At 41.7% G+C, this 23,331-nt stretch overlaps 2 protein-coding genes across 2 annotated transcripts in view; both read left to right on the top strand.

Moving 5' to 3' along the window:
- Window positions 1–4,857: 4,857 nt before the first annotated feature.
- Window positions 4,858–7,398, top strand: LOC147002643 (28S rRNA (cytosine-C(5))-methyltransferase-like). Its single transcript, XM_085842814.1, is given in 2 exon segments — window positions 4,858–5,228; window positions 5,230–7,398. Coding segments are annotated over 2 exon segments (2,382 nt in total). The 5' UTR covers window positions 4,858–4,913; the 3' UTR covers window positions 7,297–7,398.
- A 1,285-nt stretch (window positions 7,399–8,683) lies between these two features.
- Window positions 8,684–23,331, top strand: part of Tbc1d32 (TBC1 domain family member 32) — a 244,143-nt gene continuing 229,495 nt past the window's right edge. Inside the window, exons 1-3 of the mRNA XM_021174643.3 lie at window positions 8,684–9,089; window positions 12,846–13,007; window positions 22,282–22,459. Of these exons, the coding sequence (XP_021030302.1) occupies window positions 8,935–9,089; window positions 12,846–13,007; window positions 22,282–22,459 (495 nt within the window). The 5' untranslated portion in view covers window positions 8,684–8,934. The remainder of the gene's footprint in view (window positions 9,090–12,845; window positions 13,008–22,281; window positions 22,460–23,331) is intronic.

Here is a 23,331-nt window from a genome sequence, read left to right as displayed (position 1 = left end):
GGTGCCATGAGGTGCTGAGAAGAAGGTATATCCTTTTCTTTTAGGATAAAATGTTCTGTAAATATCTGTTAAATCCATTTGTTTCATAACTTCTGTTAGTTTCATTGTGTCCCTCTTTAGTTTCTGTTTGAAGGATCGTCCATTGATGAGAGTGGGTTGTTGAAGTCTCCCAGTATTATTGTGTGAGGTCCAATGTGTGCTTTGTACTTTACTAAAGTTTCTTTAATAAATGTGGCTGCCCTTATATTTGGAGCATAGATATTCAGAATTGAGAGTTCATCTTGGAAGATTTTACCTTTGATGAGTATGAAGTGCCCCTCCTTGTCTTTTTTGATAGCTTTGGGTTGGAAGTCAATTTTATTCGATATTAGAATGGCTACTCCAACTTGCTTCTTCGGACTGTTTGCTTGGAAATTGTTTTCCAGCTCTTTATCCTGAGGTAGTGTCTGTCTTTTTCCTAGAGGAGGGTTTCCTGTAAGCAGCAAAATGTTGGGTCCTGTTTTTGTAGCCAGTCTGTTAGTCTGTGTCTTTTATTTGGGAATTGAGTCCATTGACAATAAGCGATATTAAGGAAAAGTAATTGTTGCTTTCTGTTAGTTTTGTTGTTAGAGTTGGGATTTTGTTCTTGTGTATGTCTTCTTTTAGGTTTGTTGAAGGATTATGTTCTCTTTCTAGGGAGTAGTTTCTCTTTTTGTGTTGGCGTTTTCCCTTTATCCTTTGAAGAGCTGGGTTCAGGGAAAGATATTCTGTGAATTTGGTTTTGTCATGGAATACTTTGGTTTCTCCATCTATGGTAGTTGAGAGTTTTGTTGGGTATAGTAGCCTGGGCTCACATTTTTGTTTTTTTAGGGTCTGTATCACATCTGTCCAGGATATTCTGGCTTTCATAGTCTCTGGTTAGAAGTCTGCTGTAATTCTAATATTTTTGCCTTTATATGTTACTTGACCCTTTTCCCTTATTGTTTTTAATATTCTATATTTATTTAGTTCATTTGTTGTTCTGATTATTATGTGTCAGGAGGAATTTCTTTTCTGGTCCAGTCTATTTGGAGTTCTGTGGGCTTCTTGTATGTTCATGGGCAACTCTTTCTTTAGGTTAAGGAAGTTTTCTTTTATAATTTTGTTGAAGATATATACTGGCCCTTTAAGTTGAAAATCTTCATTCTCATCTATACCTATTATCCTTAGGTTTGGTCTTCTTATTTTGTCCTGGATTTCCTTGTTGTTTTGGGTTAGGATCTTTTTGCATTTTGCATTTTCTTTGATTGTTGTGTCCATGTTCTTTATGGAATCTTCTGTACCTGAGATTCTCTCTTCCATCTCTTGTATTCTGTTGCCTATGCTCACATCTTTGGCTCCTGATTTCTTTCCTAGGGTTTCTATCTCCAGAGTTGTCTCCCTTTGGGTTTTCTTCATTTTTTCTACTTCTATTTTTAGATCTTGGAATTTTTTTCAATTCTTTCACCTGTTTGGTTTTCCCCTGTAATTCTTTAAGGGATTTTGTGTTTCCTCTTTAAGGACTTTTACCTGTTTAGCAGTGCTTTCCTGTAATTCTTTAAGGACTTCTACCTGTTTAGTAGTGTTCTCCTGTATTTCTTTAAGTGAGTTATTAATGCCCTTCTTAAAATTTTCTACCAGCATCATGAGATATTTTAAATTTGAACCTTGCTTTTTGGGTGTGTTTGGTTACCCAGGACTTGCTGTGGTGGGCGTACTGAGTTCTGATGGTGCCTAGTTGTCTTGATTTCTGTTAGTAAGATTCTTGCATTTGCTTTTTGCCATCTTGTTATCTTTGGTATTAGATGTTCTGTCTCTGGCTGGAGCTTGTTCCTCCTGTGATTCTTTAGCCTCTGTAAGCACTCCTGGGAGTCCAACTCTCTCCTGAGTCTCAGTGGTCAGAGCACTCTTTGTAGGCAAGCTCACCTCAGCAGAGAAGGTGCACAGAAGTCTGGAGCTCAGATCCACCTCCTGAGTCCTGAGGTCAGATCCCTCCCTGACGGGGAAGTTGCCCAGGGGTCTGGGTCTCAGCTCTGTTTCCTGGCTGAGGTTGAAGGCCTGAAGGAACCTTGTCCAAGAAGCTCTGTTGCTTCTGCTGCCCATGTGCTCTCCTGTGATCCCAAGATCCTGGGTGTGCTAGGGCCTGCAGAGTTTGTGCCCAAGATGGCTTGGGGCTGGCATAATCAGAACACACCCCAGCTGCTGGTTGGGTGCGTTTCCTTTGTCCCTGTTCCTGATGGCACAAGACCCTCCGGGTTTTTTGGAACAGTTGTTGCATTCCACTCACCAGTGATCTCAAGATCCTGGGTGTGCTAGGGTGCCTGCAGCATGGAGGGTCCTCTGGGGATTTTGGGACCATCCACTGAGTTCGTGCCCAAGATGGCACTGGGCTCTTTTTTTCCTTCTTACAATTATATATTGACAAGTTATGGTTCCGTATAATCATAGGATATAAAGTGATACTATGAGTTTTGAGTGACTTAGAATGATTAATTCTAAGTTACATATTTATCACCTTAATATTTGGCTTTGTGTGGTGACAATAAGTTGTATTCTTAGCGATACTGAAATGTATCACACTGTTCAATAAAGCAGTGTTATTATTTTGTTACTGTAACATCTATTAAAGTAAGAGGAGTAACATGTTGTACTGCCTCATGATTCTTTTCATGGTCACCTGACTCTGTGCTTTTGGATTTCTGTTCTGCTGTGGCAGAATGGAGATCACCTGGTGGAGCAAACCTGTTAACATCATGGGAGCTGTCGGGCAAAGAAAGAGACAGGAAGGGTCAGGGCTTCAAAATATCCCATATGGGCAGACCTCTATGAATATCCTAGTTAGCTTTAACTATCAACCTGACATAGCCTAAATTTGAAGAGGAAGCCTTGATTGAGGAATTTCCTAACTTAGGTTGGCTAATGGGCTTCATGTGATGGATCATATTGATTATTAATGAATTTAGGAGGACCCAGACCATTATGGGCAACGCTTTTCCTAGGTAGGTAGTCCCAGTCTAAATAAGAAAGCTAGCTAAGTAAGAAACCAGCATCCTTCCATGGCTTCTGTCTCCATGTTCTTGTTGTGACTTCCTTTAATGATAGGTGGTATCCTTAAAGTATAAGCCAGATGAACACTTTCTTCCTCAAGCTGATTTTGTTAGAATTTTATCACAGCAAAGACTTAAACTAAGATAAGAGAAAAATCTCCACAATAGGCCACAGTTCCTAAAGATTTCTCTAGGATCTGAGAGGAACAAGCCTTTATTTTTGGGCCTTTGGGTGACATTCAGAAAAAAATGAAGAGCTCACTAGTGTTGCCTAAGTTTTCTGTCCTGCCTTTGGAAGCAGTGGGTGAGAAGGCAGGTAGTCAATGGCTCAGACTATGCAAGCAGGTGAGAATGAGGCATCAAGCTTCTTTATTAATTCTCAGGGAGTGTCCTTTATACCTTCCACCTGAGTCCCATTGGTTCCAGGCAAGTGTGTCCTCCAAGTGGCAGTTCCTGATTGGCTGTCATTGTCTGCATCACCAATCCCTAGGCTCTCAGGCAGGCTTCTGTTTGTCCCCCATGCATAAGTTGCCTCCATGACTATGTGGCCCCACTTGCTGTTTTACCTATGTTTATGTGGAAGTGGCCACTACCTTGTCACCGAGGCCCAGTGTTCCTCCTAAACACTAGTGATTATTTGGAGTTGCAAACACATCCCATTCTGTGTTGGCTTGAATATGAATGTCTCACTGCTGGTGACTCTGTGCATGTGTACATGCATTCATATGTACCGAGTTTATAGCATCACCCACTAATAAGGTTCTGTACCTTCGATGCCAAGTTTTTTTTTTATTAACCAAGGTAATAAGTGGCACAATCTGTAAAATAAGAACTTGTTTTAAGATAATAAGAACATGTTTTAAGATTTCCCACACTTGGTTGCAGAACATTAAGAAGGAATCACACTGAATCTATCCTGGGAGATTCCTTCCTGCTGGCTAGTTTTCAAAGTGTCAAAGGGTGCTATGAGATTCACTCAGGAGAAAATTCATCAATAGCCCTACCCAGCTGTGGGTCTGATGAGCCACTCTGACCTTCCTGGTAAGATATGCCCATGGTTGTAGTAATGGCATGAAAGTTATGGGGAGACAAGATCTTTTATGATTGGATTTGAACTCATGCATGCTATTTTTAACCTGGTGAGAACACTTGTGGCTGGTGAAGTCATAGTTTGTAGCTTAGAACCTATTATTATTGTCTGGCTAAGTGGACATATAATGGAGCTGCCTTATAGACACTTAGGGTCCTATTCACAAATCAGTGCTGCTGTCAGCCTTTCTCAGAGACACATCTTTTTGTACTATACATCAGTTAATGCAGAGGCTCACTACTGGTTAATGTGGAGTCCTTAGAACTTTTCTATGGTTTCCTGCTCTATGGCTCAGGGAATAACTTAGAAAATGGTGGCATAGCAGCTGGAAGTTGGAGATTTCTTCAAGGCAGTGTCTTCTGTACATGGGATACCCACTGCTCTCAGGAGCTCACTGAAGCTGTTATTTGCATACAATCTGCTCAAAATTTGACTTGGCTGATTTTGTCCTGCATGGGGCAGTTCATTAGGACCTATCCCTTACTGAGGGTTTATGAGTTGTAAATGGATGCTGAAGGGGGTGGTGTAATGGCTTCAATGGTGAAGCCATTAATACATTACCTATATTTCAGCAAACAATTCCTCTCCAAAGATCCTAATGCAAGCAACTGTGTGGATCAATAGGAAATCAAAAGACACCAAAACAGGAGGAAGTTTGCTGGCAGAAGGGTTTCTCCTTACCAAAGTGTGACAAAGGGTATAGATAAGAAAAGGGAGCCTTGGCTGGAGGTGCCGGGTCAGCCGGAACCAGGTCTAAGCGAGCCGAGCCTTCAGTTATCATGGGGCGCAAGTTGGACCCTACGAAGAAGGAGAAGCGTGGACCCGGCCGAAAGGCCCGAAAACAGAAGGGTGCGGAGACCGAATTGGTCAGATTTTTGCCTGCAGCTGGCGATGAGAATTCCAAGAGGCTGTCGAGTCGTGCCCGAAAGCGGGCAGCCAAGAGGAGGGCAGGGTCTGTCGACGTCCCTAAGCCAAATAAGTCTCCCGGGATCAAAACATTGCCTGGAGAGTTATCCAAAGGAGCAGTCCAGGCTCGAGGTAAAAAGCGCCCAGCACCAATTCAAAACAGTGATGGGGACGAGGAGGAAGACTCGGGGGGAAGATGATGTGGTGACCCAGGGGGACCTTTGGGGCTCTGACGACAGTGATGAAGACATGGTGGATGACTACGGAGCTGCCTCTAATTCAGAGGATGAGGAGGAAAAGCTGTTGCCTATTGAAAGAGCTGCCCTGAAGCAGAAAACCCAGGACGCCGCAGCTCGGGTCCAGTGGAGTGAAGAGGACACTGATGATGAAGATGATGATGATGGTGTGTCCCCTGAGACCCACCCCAGAAAGGATGACAAAGCAGAGGGGGGCTTGCAGATTAATGTGGAAGATGAGGAAGCCTTTGTGCTGCCCCCTGCTGGGGAGACGGACCAGGATGGCCAGGCTCCAGACCTGCAGCGAGTTCACAAGCGGATCCAGGACATCGTGGGAGTGCTGCGGGATTTTGGAGCTCAGCGAGAAGAGGGCCGGTCCCGAGCTGAGTATCTAAGTCGGCTTCAGAAGGACCTGGCCACTTACTATTCTTATGGAGACTTCCTGTTGAGCAAGTTCATGGAGCTGTTCCCTCTGTCTGAGTTGATCGAGTTCTTAGAAGCTAATGAGGTGCCCCGGCCAATCACCCTTCGGACCAACACCTTGAAAACCCGTCGCCGAGACCTTGCTCAGGCTCTGATCAATCGTGGGGTTAATCTGGATCCACTGGGGAAGTGGTCAAAGTCTGGACTTGTGGTATATGATTCTTCAGTGCCTATTGGCGCTACCCCCGAGTACCTCGCTGGACACTATATGCTGCAGGGAGCTTCCAGTATGTTGCCCGTCATGGCCCTGGCACCTCAGGAGCATGAGCGGATCTTAGACATGTGCTGTGCTCCTGGGGGGAAGACCAGCTACATAGCTCAGCTGATGAAGAACACAGGAGTGATCCTTGCCAACGATGCCAATGCAGACCGGCTCAAGAGCGTGGTGGGCAACCTGCACCGCTTGGGAGTCACCAACACCATCATCAGCCACTATGATGGGCGCCAGTTCCCCAAGGTGGTGGGGGGCTTTGATCGAGTGCTACTGGACGCTCCTTGTAGTGGCACAGGAGTCATCTCCAAAGACCCTGCTGTGAAGACGAACAAGGATGAGAAAGACATCCAGCGCTGTGCCCACCTTCAGAAGGAACTGCTACTCAGCGCTATCGACTCAGTGAACGCTGCCTCCAAGACCGGAGGCTACCTGGTCTACTGCACCTGTTCCATTACGGTGGAAGAGAACGAGTGGGTGGTAGACTATGCCTTGAAGAAGAGGAATGTGCGGCTGGTGCCCACCGGCCTGGACTTCGGCCAGGAAGGTTTTACCCGCTTCCAAGCAAGGCGCTTTCACCCCACTCTGCGTTCCACCCGACGCTTCTACCCTCACACTCACAATATGGACGGTTTCTTTATCGCCAAGTTCAAGAAATTTTCCAATTCTATTCCCCAGCCCCATGCAGGAAACTCGGCAGCAGCTACCCCTACAGAGCCTGACCTGAAGGATCAGGTCACCCCAAAGTCTGAGAACGGTAATCAGCCCACCAAGAAAGCCCGTGGGGCTGTGAAGGCAAAGCAGCAGTTGCTAAGACAGCCACATTCCAAGAAGCCCTTCCAGAAGTTGAACGGCATCGCCAAAGGGCCAGGCTTGTCCACTGAACCTTCTGTCCCAGATGCCCAAGTGTCCACCAGGCCCAGTCAGTCTGCTGGGAAAGCCGATGTGAGCAGGAAACGAAAGAGGGCTGAGAAGCTGAAGCAGCGTGGACCTAAGTGGAAGCCCTCCAAGGAGGCTGCTGTCCCAAAGCAGAGCGTCCCTTCCAGGAGTGAGGACTCGGGAACACCTCCTGTGCCGACTCCCTCTGAAATCTGTGCCACCCCAAGGCCTAAGGACTGTGCTCCATCCCTTGGGAAAGCCAAAAAGAAACACAAAGGAAAGCAGCAGTTAGCACAGCAGCCTGCCAACGGAGCTGCTCCCCTGAAAGAAGATGCTGTTCCCAAGGGACCCTCAGCCCCCTTTGTGTCTCCCCACAGTTCCACCAGGCCACCACCAGCAAAAAGGAGGAAATCAATGACAAAGGGCAGCAGCCAGCCTCTGTCTTAAATAGACTTGGAAACTCGTTGACATTGTCTCTGGGTTGAACTTTTAGATCCTGATGCAAGGCTGGCCTCCCCCTGTGCATACAAATGAAATTTAATACACATATTACCACTCCTAAAAAAAAAAAAAAGAAAAGGGAGATGAAACTCAGTATACACATGTATGAAATTGTCAAATATTAATTAAAAATACAAATGCTAATTTTATACTAAAAAGCAAACAATGACCTTATATTCTGAATAAATATGGTGCAATTTCTGGATAGAAATATTTGTTTTCCTAGAAAATTACTGAATCTGGCTAAACTGAGAAGTATATCTGATGAGGATAGAATATACAGCTGGATTCTGGAAGTTTATTGACGTCAAACCATTCATCAGTTGTTTGGCATCAGTAACTATTGGCATCTGAATATTGTGCATTTGCAAGCTCCCATACTATATATGCTGCTTCTTTTTAAACTTCCTACTGATTGATAAACAAAATCTTAGGTTTCCACAAATAATACCACCTTTCTTTTCTTTTAAAGAAATGCATTTTTGGATTTGTTTTTGAATTTCCTATTTGTACAATGTATTAGATCATACTCACATATACTGTTCCACTTCCACACTCCTTTCTTTTTAAAACGTTGATCTTAAAAATTATTTTATGTGTATAGTGTTTGCATGTCTGTATGTCTGTGAACCACAGATGAGTAGTGCCACGGAGGTCAGAAGAGGGCATCAGATCTCATGGAACTGGACTTACAGAAGGTTGTGAGTCACCATGTTGGTGCTGGAAATTGAACCTGGGTCCTCAGAAAAAGCAGTTAGTGCTCTTAACCACCAATCCAAACTCCGTAAACAAAACACAGAATTGACTTGCTGCCTATATCCTTTTGGATGTTGGGCCATCCTCTGGAGCATGGCCACATCCTTAGAGACCAATGACTCTTTAGATCTCAGAAGGCAGTTATCCATAGCTCTTTTTGCTAGGGATGAGTGTTCAAGGGCTACTTCCAGTCTGCCATGTGGCATTTCCTTAGTAAAATACATAACTGCCCTGTAATGAATTGTTAAGTTTCTTTTCTGTTACAGAGTGCTATCCTCATTGGCAGGCAACAGTTGTTACGGCTGCTGTATGAACACGGTTTTTCCACATTTCAATACCACCCAATCCCCAGTTGATATTTCAGTTTGGCTTCCTTTGCCCTGTTTTTACTGAAGGCCTCATCTATTTCTGTCTCCTTCCTCCTTCCTGCATGTCAAGCTTAGGATCAGTTCCACTCTCCTCTGGGATTAACTCCTCCCCTGGGCGGGTCAGCGAGCTGACGTCAGGCGCAGCCGAGGCGTTTCCCGTTAGGCCCTCCCAGCAGATCCTGAGGTGTCTGTTGTTCCCGTCGGGGGAGGCTTGAGCTCTGCCGGTACCAAGGAACGTCAATCATCCAACGTTAGCCTCTGCAAGTTCTGGGTCTCTAAACCTACAGCCCAGTCTTCCTGCACATCGCTACTCATCCGCGGCCCCGCCCTGGGACTCTCGCTGTGGTTTCCTAGGGAACGACGCTGAGCGTCGGCGGCGATTGGGCTGGGTCGCGCGTGCGCAGTGAGCTTTGTTGGTGGCGACCCCGCGGTGGTTGCGGAGATTTGACTGCTGCAAGGCATGGCCCATTTCTCCAGCGAGGATGAGGTGATGCTGCAGGCGATGCTCCGGCAGCTGTTCCAGAGCGTGAAGGAGAAAATCACCGGAGCTCCCTCCTTGGAGTGCGCAGAGGAGATCCTCTTGCGGCTGGAGGAGACTGACGAAAATTTTCACAAGTAAAATCGAGTTTATAAGTTTTTAAGCAACAAACCACTGGTCCAGGAAAGCTGAAAATGATTTGGATAGAGATTTATTTGATATTTTTGCTAAAATAGCTGATTGTTGGTTTAGTTTTTTTCTCTCATTTGTCCCAATGCTGAATTTATCCTTTTTTTCAAAGTGATTTTTGTAGAGCCTCTTCTGCCTGTGTGTTCTCTTCTGTCACAGCAGCTCAAGAACATCAATTGTAAATTATTCTGTTCTTTAAAGAACAATCTTAACACTTAAGGGAATTCCTTTCACATTATCTAAAAGTAGTGACCCCCACCTCCCACCCCTCGCTGCCCCCAAGTCCTTATTTGTGTTTTTGTTCGTCTGTTACTTTCACTGCCTGTTGTAAGAAGCCATATACTGAAGGGCCTCTCATACTGAAGCAGGTCTGGGTTCCTGTGTAGGGGTAGGGCGCCATACAAATGTCCTAGACCCACTGAAAGGGAGCAGGTTGCCCAGTTTTGAGAAGCACGGAGAGAGGAAGTGTTAGGTGCAACCTGAAGGACCTTTTACAATGCACACTGCTCCTTATACATAAAGATCCTTAGGGCTCAATGCATTTCTTTGGAGTTTGTTCATGTAGTGAATTAGGCCTCTCCGCTTCAAGGTCTTCCTCCAGGCACAGGATTAGTTGTAGCCTTTTACAATCCAGTGTTTGTCTCTCACAGATACTTTTCCTGTGATGTTGCTTTTGACTTGGTCATTCAGGTGCTGGGAATGGAACCCGAGCCTCATGCCTGATAGGAGGCAGTTTTTCTTGGTTTTTACTGACTTTTGGATATCTCGAAGTTCAGTTTCTAGAAATGGGTATTAAGGGACCCTTCAGTCCTTTAATGTTCTCTGTAAAAGGTTATGTTTTACTTGCCGTTTTATGGTGGTGTTCTTTATAATTTGCTCAGATTCTCAAGGGAATTTAAAAAGATGTGCAAAGAATCACTGTAGGGTTTCTAATTTAATAAGTCAGGATTTTTGAGACCTGCATGCTATGTTGCCCGGCAAGCCCAGGATAGCCTGGAAATGACTATTGAACTTAAGTATCCCAAGTGGTGGGAGCATGTTTCACCAGGCCCAGCTTGATTTTTTAAATTTATGATTATGCTTATGGTTTCCGTTGTTTTTGCTTATTTCCATATAAAATTGATGCTGATAAGAATGATTGGATGAGGCCGGGCGTGGTGGCGCACGCCTTTAATCCTAGCACTTGGGAGGCAGAGGCAGGTGGATCTCTGAGTTCGAGGCCAGCCTGGTCTACAGAGTGAGTTCCAGGACAGCTGGGCTACACAGAGAAACCCTGTCTCGAAAAACCAAAAAAAAAAAAAAAAAAAAAAAAAAAAAAAAGAATGATTGGATGATACTCTTTTGTTTAGACATATTTGTGTCAGTTTTGTTGTTGTTTTGTTTTCTTTTGGTTATAGGTTCATTATTTTAAAAGCACAATATAGAAAATTTGGCACCTTCTCAAATAAAAGTGGATTTATTACATATCCATTTGTTTGTTTTTAATGACAGAATCTCACTATGTAGCTTTGATTGGCCTGAAACTTACTATGTAGACATAGTAATATGACAATCTTCTTTAATCCACTGATTTGAATCTCAGAAGCAAGAGAATGAAAAAAGAACACTACTGAGGAGTTCACAAAACACACAACTATTGGGAGTATGGCTGAACAGCACCTTTGCATGGGTGGGTGCAGATGGGTGCTCACTACTCAGCTCAAACACATGCAACATTCCCATCTGTGTCAGAGGTCAGCTCAAACTCCTTTTCTAGTTGTCCCTTCTTCCCCTGGAAATAATCACTATCTATTTCTAACTACTATTGGTTAATGGTACTTGATCTTGATTATAGGTTCATATGGTATATAATATATACTACTATTGACTTGTGCATCATCATTTTGTATCTAGCCACCATTCCTAGTCCATCTGATAGCAATGTCCACCCATAAATTCCAAGACACACAGTGGTCACTTTTAGAAGCCCAACACTCTGTATTGTTTTTCTTGCTTTCACTAAAACAATAAATTACGTGCTGGGACAGGTGCATAACACTACACCTGGCACATCGTGCTTTAAAAATAGTAAGTCATGCAAACTTTATATGCCCCAATATAGGGGAATGCCAGGGCCAAAAGAATGGGAATGGGTGGGTAGGGAAGTGGGGGGCGCTATGGGGGACTTTTGGGATAGCATTGGAAATGTAATTGAGGAAAATATGTAATAAAAATATTAAAAATCAAAAAAAATAGTAAGTCAGGAGCTTTAGTATTATATTTTGGGATTTTTTTTTCAATTTTATTTAGATTATGAAACTAATGTACATAAAGATTTCCCTTAGTATTCTCTTACCTTAATATTTATAAAATCTGCAATTACATCTGCCTTTTATCATTTCATTTATCAAAAGCTTATATGGATACTGAGTTTCTGGGATATTAGCAATTTTATAAGTAGATGCTATTGGAGACGATTGAGTCAGTGAGTTTCAGGTATAATGAGCCAAAGTGGGAGAAAGTGTGGTCATTGGGGAGAAATAAGTTAGACAGTACCATTGCAGAGAAGATTTGTCGTGTGGAGATACTAGCCTGTCCCATCCTCCAGCAGCCTCTGTTGTTTTTGTCTCTAAGCTGCAGATCTACATACTCTCCCTTCCTTTAAGATGGCAGGAAATACTTGAGACCTCTAGAAGGGGAGATGGAGAGAGTACATGTTTTCTATGTGTCTGTGTCGCTGTCGGTGTCTGTGTCTGTCTGTCTGTCTGTCTGTCTGTCTCTCTCTCTCTCTCACACACACACACACACACACACACACACACACACACACACACACGGCATTATGAAATAATAGTTTTTGGCTTTCTGTAGTTTTGTATCAGTTTCACAGGACAGTGGAAATGTACGCACCTTTACCCAGCTTAGCAGTGTTTTCCTATGCCAAGGAAAGGGTTTCATTAGTGGAGGAAGCAAGGAGGCTTATGGCTGTGGATTTTGAGCTGCTTCAGAGATGTGGTGGCTTCCAGGTGTCTTTCCTTATAAGCAAAAAACTTGCAAGATTCAGATGTAAATCTTTGAGGACATTTTAAAATTCTTCCTATTTTGTTTTTTTTTTTGTTGTTTTTTTGTTTTTTTTTTTTTTTTGTTTTTAACACTGGCTCTGAGGAGCTGCAGGAGAATACATTAAAAAGATGTTTTCTGCTGTCGCTGAAAGGAAGTTTAAACTTTTTCAATTTATTTTTAAAGTAACAATATGTGTGTACAAGATGTGCATGTGTTTGTGTGTGTGATATTTTGCAAGAAAAATATCTATAATACCTATGCAGTCAATTGCTTCTATATTAGAATTCTCACTTTAATTCACTCTTATGACTGTACTGTATCATGGTCAGTTGCTTAGGTCTTTTACTTAAGTAGGAAGGTTGATCAGTCAATGGTATGCATCTGTAATCTAGGACTCAGGATGCTGATGCAGGAGGATTTTGAGTTTGAGTCCAGCCTGAGCTACATAGAGAAACCCTGCTCCTATGCCTTAACTCTCGAAGTAAATAACAGCAAAGTGTTAGGGGCTGGAGGTGTTCTTGCCAATATTTGTTATTTATTTTCTTAATGACAAGGCAAAGCCATCATAATATGTTACAGGCCTTTGTGTGCTAGATTTCCTGGATCTGATTAATAGCTGAGAGTGTAATATTTACTACATTTTATTTCTATGTTTGTTTCAGCTATGAATTTGTGAAATACCTCAGACAGCACATATGTAACACGTTGGGGTCTATGATTGAAGAAGAAATGGAAAAATGCACATCTGATCAGAATCAGGGGGAGGATTCTGGCTATGACACGGTTGTTCAGCATGTTACCAAAAGAACGCAGGAATCTAAAGAGTGAGTATGACCATAACAGTTCTGTACGTCTTCCCCCTTCCATGGACTCCTCTAGCTTCCTACCCAGACGAGACAAATCTCTGAGTTCAAGGCCAGCCTGGTCTCCAGAGCTGGTTGCAGGACAGCCAGGGCTACACAGTGAAATCCTGTCTGGAAAAAAAAAATTAAAATCTAGAATTCACATATGAGTGGGGACACGTGATATCTTTCTTGGTGGGTCTAAGTTGTATCGCTTAATATAGTATTTTTCTGTTCCATTTTCCAGCAAATTTTATTTTTCTCTATAGATGGATAAAATTCCATTGTATGTAAATGACAGAATCTCATTATCCATCAGTTGGTAGACATCCAGGCTTATACCATGTCTTAGCTATTGTGAACAGAGCAGCAGTAACTATGGATATGCAAATACCTCTGTAACATAATATAATCTCTTGGGTATATGGCTGGAGGATAGGGTGGTTTTACTTTTAGCTTTCTAAGAATTTTCTACAGTGATTTGCATAGTGGCTGCATCGATTACACTCCTGACTATGGAGTGTAAAGGCTCCTCTTCCCCCAAAGCCTCTCCAGCCTTTGTTATCATTTCATCTTTTGGTGATAGCCATTCTGATAGGTGAGATGGAATTCTCAAATTTACAATGTAACGAAATGCTACATTTCACTGGATGCTAACAGTGCAGAACACTGGAAAGTGTTTGTTAGATATTTGTATTTTTTTTTTTCTTTTAAGAACTCTCTGGAAAAAAAAAAGAACTCTCTGGGTTCATGGTTCTTATTTATTTATTGGTTGTTTGTTTGTTGTTTGTTTTGATGTTTAGCTTTTTTTTGAATTCTTTATTCTAATACTAATCCTCTGTAAGATATGTGGCTTTGACTGTTTCTTATACTATACATTTTATGAAATCTCACATATATATTGGTCTTCTTTTCTGAGTGATTTGGAGTCCTCTTCAGAATCTCTTTCACCCTGTGAAGGACACTCCCTCTGTGTCCTCTGGAAGTTTCAGAGAATCAGGTTTTATGTTGAGGGCCTTGATCCATTTGGAGTTGACTTGTTGTTGTTGAGGCAACAATCTGTGTGTCCCTGCCTGCTTTGGAACTCATTTTGTAGACTAGGCTGCCCTTGAACTCAGAGATCTTTTAAATGTAGAAATGTAGTATCCCCAGCCCCCTTTGAAGACACTTGTTGTTGCTATTGAGAAGTCCTGTCCATGCTGAGAGTGAGATGTTGAAGTCACCTGTTACTGTTGTGCAGGCTTAGTCTGTGACATTTTAGAGGTTTTATTTCATGAAACTGAGTGCATCTTGGTTCTGGGAATGGATGTTTAAAATTATAGTGGCCTCTAGTAGATCATTCCCTTATGAGTCTGAAGTGATGTTAGGTATCTTTCAATTAGTTTTGGTCTGATACTCGCTTACATTTAGAGCTGTGACATCTGCTTCTGTCCTTGGTCCATTTGCTTGGTGCATTTTTCCCCCTTCTTTCACCCAAGCTGATTGTCTGCCTGTGTGGTGAGATGTGTTTCTCGGAGGCAGCAAGTGCATGCTTGTGAGTTTTGATTCATTCTACTGATTTGGATTTTTGACTGGGAAATTTAGACGAATAATACTCAGAGTTATTATTGAAAGTGTGTATTGCTTTCTGCCTTTTGTAGTGTTGGTTTTTAACCCTCTTCCTCTAGTTGAATAACTATAGTTAAATAACTTTTATCAACTATTATTCTAATGTTGTTTGTGCTATGACTTAGTAAATGTTTTTTTTTTTTCTTTTCTTTAACTAGACGGGTTCTTTTATGTATTTTCTGGAGAAATATCTTAGTGGTCATAATTTCTTTAGCCTATTTTTATGACGGAAATATTTTTTTCTGTCAGTTATGACAAGTAGCTTTGTTGGATATAGTATTTTGTGTTGGCAGCTATCTTTGAGAACTCAAAGTACATCTATCCAGGTCCGTCTGGATTTAACATTTTAGTTGAGCAATCTGCTACTGTTCTGATGGGATTGTCTTTGTGATTTGGTGTTTTTGTCTTGTCACTTTCTATACACTTTTGTAAGGGTCCAAAAATTGCTGAAGGAAGACCCAAGCCTTAGATAGTATGCAAAGAAAAAGAGCTTTTATTATGCAGAAATAACCTGCATGTTGTGGTCAACCATTCTCCAAAATGACACTGCACCCCAGTCCCGTCTAACCAAGGCCTGCAGGCCTTCATATAGGGAACCAGGGGAAATTTCCAGAAGGATTAGGTAATCTCTATTGTGCTTGGTAGGGGCCAACGTGTTGACATTAGTATAACTTTGATTGGCTACTATGTTAGTTCTTCTATATTTAGAGAGGGGGTTAGGTAATCTAAAATTTCATGTGGGTGCTGGGGAGGTCACAGGGGTATGCTGCTGATCGGCTTGTGCCGGGTGATCAGTGTTCTGCATTCTCGTGTCATGAGTGTTTAGATGAGATAGGATTTCCCATCACGCATGGCCCATCCTGAGATAAGATATTTCCCATTCTTTTGGTTATCCCCAGGCTGTTCTTTGGGAGGGGATTTTATGATCTTGTTCTGGATTTTATGGTCTGTTCCTGGAGCTGGTGCCTTATGGCTTTCTTTTAAATTCAGGCCTGGCCTTTAAATGGAGACAAATGAGCTCCTTAAATGGAGACAAATGGGATTTACTGTCCTTTCATTTTCTTTGTTCTGCGTATTTAGTGTTTGAGCTATAATATGATGATGATGTTATTGTTGTCTTCTGGTCTTGTCTGTTTGGTATCCTGAGTGCCTCCTATGTCTGTCTGGATTGGCATCTCCTTCAGTAATTCTGTGGAATTTTCTGTTCTAATTCTCTAAGAAACATTTCCTATGCAAGCAGAACTAGAGTCTTCTCATTTTATATCATTCGTCTTTAAGTTTGGTCTTTTCAGATTGTCCTGCCACTCTTGTGCTTCTCACTGGACTTGTTGTTTCATCTTTTGCCTTGTTTGATGGCTGTCATTCCTCAACTCTGCATTCCAGCTCAACATTCTGTCCTGTCCTTGCTCTTTCCTATTCAGGAAAGAATTTCTCTTTGCACAGAGATCTTTAATTGATTTACCAGACTTTCCATTTCTAGCATTTCCGATTTTATCTTTCTTCAGCATTTCTGTCTCTTTGCTGTATTCATCTTCCATAGCTTGCACTACACTCTTCATTTTGTTCAGTTGTTTGTATTCTCAATCACTAACTAATCCTCTTTGAACACACACACACACACACACACACACACACACACACACACACACACACACACAATAATTCCCTTGAGTTTCTTTCAGTGATTTCCTTTAACTCTCATTATATGCCATAGCTGCAGTCTAAGTGGGTTTTGGGAGGGTCAGGTTGTTATGTTTGGTGTTTTTATATTTCTGTTCATGGTTTGTTTTTTGCATCAGATACACAAACACACACACATACACACACACACACACACACACACACACATAAAAAATTAAAAACATTTTTTTTTATTTGAAGTTGACTTTTATGTGCAGGAATTGAGTGTTTTATTCAGAAAAGAGTCCTCAGCCTAAGAGTTCATTATGTTTGATCAAATCTCTATGTTTCTTTTTTTTTTCCTATTTTTGAATAGAACAATAACTGCAGTAGCAACCATGGCCGCTTTAATGTGCTGGACAATTAAACTAGGCTCCCCATTTTCTTCAGTACCACTTTGGGATAAACACCCAAGGACAGTGCAGAAAGATTTTAGTTAATAAGATTAGGGTTGGCAGGGAAGTAGGGTAGATCAGCATAAGGATTAAGTATTGGGTTGACTTTGAAAAGAAAAACACTAAGGTGGTTGAAGTAGCTAGGAAGGGGAAGTTGGGATACCAGTGGGGTCCATAGACTTCAGACTGTTAACGTTGAGGGAGGTTAAGATGAAGAAGTACAGAGTAGGGAGTACAAAGGAAGAAAGGAGGGAGGAATACGTGTGGGAATGCTGGAGATATATCTGGAGGGTAAAATGGGCGGAGAAACATAAATCAGGACTCCCCAAACATAGCTGTACAACATATAAGCAACATATCACGAGGCATATAGAAAAGTCAGTTAACTAACACACCATCGGAAATGATGCACATGCAATGAGTTGAAGGGTGAGGTTCTCAGATCCCTTTGTTTCCATGTGGTGCTGTGTTGGGGGATGGGGAGTTGGAACTCTTGGTTTCTACAGCCTTAGTGTTCTGGGGTTTCAGGCATGTAGGGAAGGTTCTAATTCCTTTTCTGGTAGTTCCCTTGGATCCCAAATAACACTTGTGCAGGTCAGCTATGTTAGGAGCACTCTACCCTCAAGATCTGCTCCACAATAATACTTCATTAGGATTTCTTGACAGTGTCCCTAAGCCATGCCCCTCACATCCTATAGTGCAGTGGTTCTTAACCTGTGTGTCACTACCCCTTTGGGGGTTGAACAAGCCTTTTACAGGGGCCATACATCAGATATCCTACATATCAGATATTCATATTACAATTCATAAGAGCAGCAAAATTGCAGTAATGAAGTAGCAACAGAAATAATTTTATGTTGGGGGTGATCACCACACACATGGAATTATATTAAAGTGTTGCAGCATTAGGAAGGTTAAGAACCGCTGCTAGAGAGCAAACACAGACTGTGTGTAGCCCACAGGGTTGGCCATGAGCTCCCTGTACATGCTCCTAAGCTGTTTGCCACCTTGTTTTCTATACTTCTCCCACTATGCTGGTCTATGCTGGTCTTGCTCCTTATTAAACGGTTCAGTAGGTGCATCTCTCAGGAATGTCTTCAGTTTGCCTTGCTGGGTAAAGTGTCCTTTGTCTAGACCACATGACTTAATATTCAGTTTGGGGTACCTTAGTTCACTGTTGTCTTTGCAAGACCTGTTCTCAGTTCTGCTTAAACCAATAACTTTTCCTTGTTCTAGTTCTTTCCTTATTTTGCTTCCTCCAGTTTGAGCTCTTTTGCCACTACTGAAGGATAAAATTTATGTCTGTCATCTGCATATTTCAGTGGCTCCTCACTAGGGTGGGTGTTCTACAAAGCCAAACTTTTATCTGATTTTTTTTGTTTTCTATTTCTGTATCTTAATGCCTAGAGAAAGTGTCTTGTATATTTTAGATACTTATTAATTAAATTAAAGTATTTTATTTGCCACTATAGTTTTATGTTACAAATTATAATACTTTCAATGTTTATTCTCTAGCAGTGTTAGAAGCTTGGTCATTATTGTGGCAGAATTAGGAGGTGATAAAACCCTGAAGAGAGACTAAATACAAGAAAATTAGGTCATTGAAGACAGCTGTCTCAGAGGGGATTAAGGCAGTTCTTGTATCCTACTTAGTTTTAGCAAGAGTGTGAACAAGCATGCGTGCTTGCCACAGAGAAAGATAAAGAGGGATGTTATAAAAATCGAGACTGCCTCCTATCTGCTGGCTTCTGGTCTTGTCATATTATCTATCTCTTTCTTAAACAGTCTTGATATTCTCGTGATGTTTGTCATCAAGTCTTGACTAGAGCTGGGCAGAAACTGATATAAGTTTGTGATCCCTTAATCTATGAGATATACCCCTTTCCTTTATTAATGTATCTGGGCTCCAGTTTAGTTTTAGCCAAGGAAAACACATCGATGCTGAAAGTAAACTGTCTTTAGCAGTAGGACTCCCCCCCCCCCCCCACTTATGTGTCAAGTACTCTCCATATATTGAATGAGCAACCACAATGTGGTATGCTGTAAAGGTGAATAAGATGTTTTCTACCTTTTACTAATCCACAGTATAAAGAGAAATTGAGCATACAATAGTTTCAATTCAGTATGATAAGTGCTATGATCCATGTAAAAGGCTGAATGGAAATATCCAGGAAGAAAATATATTAGGTAAATTATGTAATGAATAACTATAACTCAGAAGCATCAAAACACAAGCCTCAAAGAAACGAATGTTTCCACAGGAGCACAAGTGACGGATTGGTGGGTGGATCTGTTCTGTGTCCTCATCCCAGCTGGCAGGTTCCTTTCACTGTGGTATTTCACGAATAAACATTTTAGATGTGCTAACTGCATATTGTATCATCAGTATGAAAATAGCCTTAAGTAATATCTAATAGAAGGAATGTGCATGTACTTCAGTAAAATTTATTTAATGGAAAGTCAGTTTAGATCAATAAAATAAAGTCTTAGGTGCTTTTCTATTGCTGTGAAAAATTCCACCAACTAGAGTTCAAGGACTGAAATATATGAGCCCCCAGGGGCTATTCTGATTTAAACCACCGAATATAATAATCTGCCAACCCCAGTATCAGAGATACTGGAATTTGTACTTGAGTATTTATCATCTACTGTATTGTAAAGCATGAAGTCTAATTTACTTTTAAACCTTTCAAAAGCTAGGCTGGACAGGAGTTCTGTTTCTTTTGTGACAACTCCCATTTACTGTTGTTACCCACTGGCAGTATATAGATATTAAGAGAGAGTTTAAATCATTAATATATAGAGCAAAACCCATAAAGTTGGAGTTTCTTATTTCTTATTTTAAAGAAAAATAAAGGAGTTCTGTTGATCTTTGGGCAGTATTTTAATACCTGGTAGTCTGTGCCTAGTAGCTTATTCCAAAAAGAATACTTATTAAAACTAGTCAGACAGTGGAAGCCCTTTCATGATAAGTGCAGAGTTTTATATGACACGCTTAGGAAATTATTTTTTTAAAATCTCTGGGTAAGCTGTTTTATTTGTTCTATTTTAGTTATCCATGTATAAAGTTTAAAACAGTTACGACTTCTCCAAGATTTAAAAGGACTAAATGACTGTCTTATGCTTTATGAACTGTGGATGATAGATTTTAAGTTGTACAGAGTATTATTTTCTTAAAAGAAAATTTTTGTGGTCCTTGAGAAATTACTCAAAGGTCATGTGGCAGCAGTACATTTTTACTGTAGTAATTCCAGCCATCTCCCTAATTAAACATTTTTGATGTTTATTTCTCCAGTATTGGCACATACAAGAGCATCCTTCTAGGTATTTCATGTTACTTAATGAGTTTGGAAGAACATAGGCAGATTTCCATTATTGATAAGTTTTCTTTTTATTTCCCCAGCCTTTATGTGAATGTTTCCTGAAGTGTTATAGGGAGGGAGGTCTGGGTGGTGTCAGTATCCTGTATCTGCTTCCATTTGTGTCCTAGAAGCTCCAGTAGCTGCTGCTGCGTTTCAGTTCATTTAACTCTTGATACTAATGATCAGCTATGTAAGTTTTTAAACAATCACTGCTCTTATTTTCTCTTCTGACCATTTTATATAAGTTTTTGCAGAAGAATTCATAGTTCTGTTTTTAAACTTTTTTTTTTTTTTTTTGGTTTTTCGAGACAGGGTTTCTCTATATAGCCCTGGCTGTCCTGGAACTCACTTTGTAGACCAGGCTGGCCTCGAACTCAGAAATCCGCCTGCCTCTGCCTCCCGAGTGCTGGGATTAAAGGCGTGCGCCACCACGCCCAGCTTATAGTTCTGTTTTTAAAAATATCCTGTTAAAAGCATTTTATGTGCAAATGGAAATTTCAGATATTCTATGGATTTATTTATTTATTTATTTTTTATTAGATATTTTCTTTATATACATTTCAAATGCTATCCTGAAAGTTCCAGATGGCCTAGTTGGAACTACTAGATGGCCTACTTTATATTCTATGGATTTAATAATCCTCATGTTTTACTTTCTAAACTTCTTCATTCAACTACTAAATTGTCTGTCTATCTGTGTGTCTTTCTGCCTCCTTCTCTTTTCTCCTTTCTTCTGCCATCTCTCCCTCCCTTCCTCCCCCTTCCCTCCCTTCTCTGCCCTTTCCTCTTTCTTTGTTTCTTTGTTTCTTTGTTTCTTCGTTTCTTCCTTCCTTCCTTCCTTCCTTCCTTCCTTCCTTCCTTCCTTCCTTCCTTCCTTCCTTCCTTCCTTCCCTCCCTCCCTCCCTTCCTCCCTCCCTTCCTTCCTTCCTTCCTTTTTATTTTTCTTCCTTTTTTCCTTTTGAAGTAGTGTTGAACTAAATCTGCCTTTCTCCACTTGGACAGCTGGGGTTAAAGGCATACCACATCACATGCAGCTGAATCCCCAGGTTGTAAATTTTAAAGGAATGGAGACATGAAGATGCACATGTGAGCACACCTAATGACAAAGAGTGCTGAGAGCATAGCTTAGCTACTATGCAATTAATGAGGAAGGGAAGAACACCCTTTTGTTTGTTTGAGACATGGTCTCACTCTGTAGCACTGGCTATCTGGGAACTTGCTTTGTAGGTCAGGCAAGCATGGAGTTTTCAAAGACATATTTCTCTCTGCTTTTTGGGGACTGGGATTAAAGGGCTGTGCCATCATGCCTGGCCAGAACATCTTAGGATGGGCAGATGTTAATGTTTACCAGAACAGTTTGTTTCTTCCCTCCCTCTTTCTCACCGGGCATTCCTCTGTGGGTTAGGCTGCCCTTGAACTCCCCATGGTGCACAGAGTGGTTCCAGGGAACCCATCTCCCTTCCATCCTCGGAGACACTGCATGCACATGTTACACAGAAACACATACAGGTGAAACACCCATACACATAAAGTTCTAAAGTAAAAATAAATCTTAAAATCCTAAGTTTCCTCCCTTGGAGGCAGTTTTTAGACTTGTAGAGCTGAGGGGATGCAGAACTTTTTTAGTTTTAAGTCTTACTTCAAGAATCTGTTTTATGCTACCACTTGTAATTGTTTCTGTGGCTTTTCTTGGAAAAGCCACTACTGAACTCCTACTTAGATCCCAGAAAGCATTGAATGTCTCAGTCAGGGCTGTGGGTACCCACAGACATGAAGAAAGGAAGGAAGAGAGGTGGAGAAGTGAGAGAGAACGAGGCGAGGGGCAGGAGTGAACAACTGTATCATAACCTGACTTCTGGAGGTGTGATGAGAACATTTGCTTGTGTTGCTGGTAACAGGAATGCATGTCACAAGGAAAGCTTGGCTTAGAGCTATATTGATTTTTCCACATTACTTCATATTTCTAGATAAAAAAGGTATAAGAAACCATATGCTTTTGGAATTCCTGTTTTTAAATTTTCTGGTCTTTCGAAAGAGGGTTTTTCGGTGTCGTCCTGGCATTTTGCTAGCCTGTTGTGCCATTTTTATGAAACAGGAACTTAGATTTTCCTTGACAGCATTATGTTCTTAAAATTTTTTTAAATTTTTCACACAAAAAAAATGTACCTGAGTATCTTGAGTTCATTCACTAAGTCTGCCCTGAATTTAAAGGTATAAGGAAATGATGCATTCCCTGAAGAACATTATGATGGTGGTGGTCGAGGCGATGATCAACAAGTTTGAGGAAGACGAGACTCGAAGTGAGGACAGGCAGAGGAAAATGCAGAAGGAGCAGAGTGGCAGCTGCTGCACAGACAACTGCTCCGACAGTGACTCCTCCTTCAATCAGGTGGGCTGTCCCCTTCCGTAAGCTGGGCTGTGTAAGCAGAGCATCCTGGGCTGTGTGGGTGTGGAGAGAGTGATCTGCATGCGGGCTTACTGCTGTCTGCTCATGACTATGTGTGCGATATGACTACGTGTTCAAGTCTCTGCCTGATGGAATCCCCTCTGTCCCTGCTTGATGGAATCCATGATGGACTGTACCCTATAATTGTAAGTTCAAGTACTTCTCTGAGTTATCCCCTTTCTTGATTTCCCCTCCAAAAACCCCCTATCCTAACCCCCTCTTCTCCCTGCTCACTAACCCACCAATGCCTGCTTTCCTGTCCTGGCATTCCCCTACACTGGGGCATCGAGTCTTCTCAGGACCAAGAGCCTCTCCTCCCATTGATGTCCAACAAGGCCATCCTCTGCTACATATGCAGCTGGAGCCATGGGTCCCTACATGTCTACTCTTTGGTTGTTGGTTTCATCCTTGAGAGCTCTGTGTGTACTGGTTGATTCATATTGTTCCTCCTATGGGGCTGCAAACCCCTTTAGCTTCTTGGGTCCTTTTTCTCTACTTCCTCCATTGGGGACCCTATGCTCAGTCCAATGGTTGGCTGAGAGCATCCATGTCTGTATGAGTCAGGCACAGGTAGAGCGCCTCAGGAGACAGCTATATCAGGCTCCTGTCAGCAAGCACTTGTTGGCATCCGAAATAGTGTCTGGGTTTAGTGACTGTATATGGGATGGATCCCCAGGTGGGGAAATCTCTGAATGGCCTTTCCTTCAGTCTCTGCTCCAGACTTTGTAACTCTTCCCATGGGTATTTTTTCCTCCTTCTAAGAAGAACCGAAATATCCATACTTTGGTCTTCCTTCTTCTTGAACTTCATGTGGT

This window comes from Mus caroli, unplaced genomic scaffold (genome assembly GCF_978045245.1).
Source record: "Mus caroli unplaced genomic scaffold, Mus_caroli_1 scaffold_9, whole genome shotgun sequence".
NCBI classification, from domain to species: Eukaryota; Metazoa; Chordata; class Mammalia; order Rodentia; family Muridae; genus Mus; species Mus caroli.
Note: the sequence above shows the minus strand (reverse complement) of the source record. Positions and strands in the feature narration are given on the sequence as shown.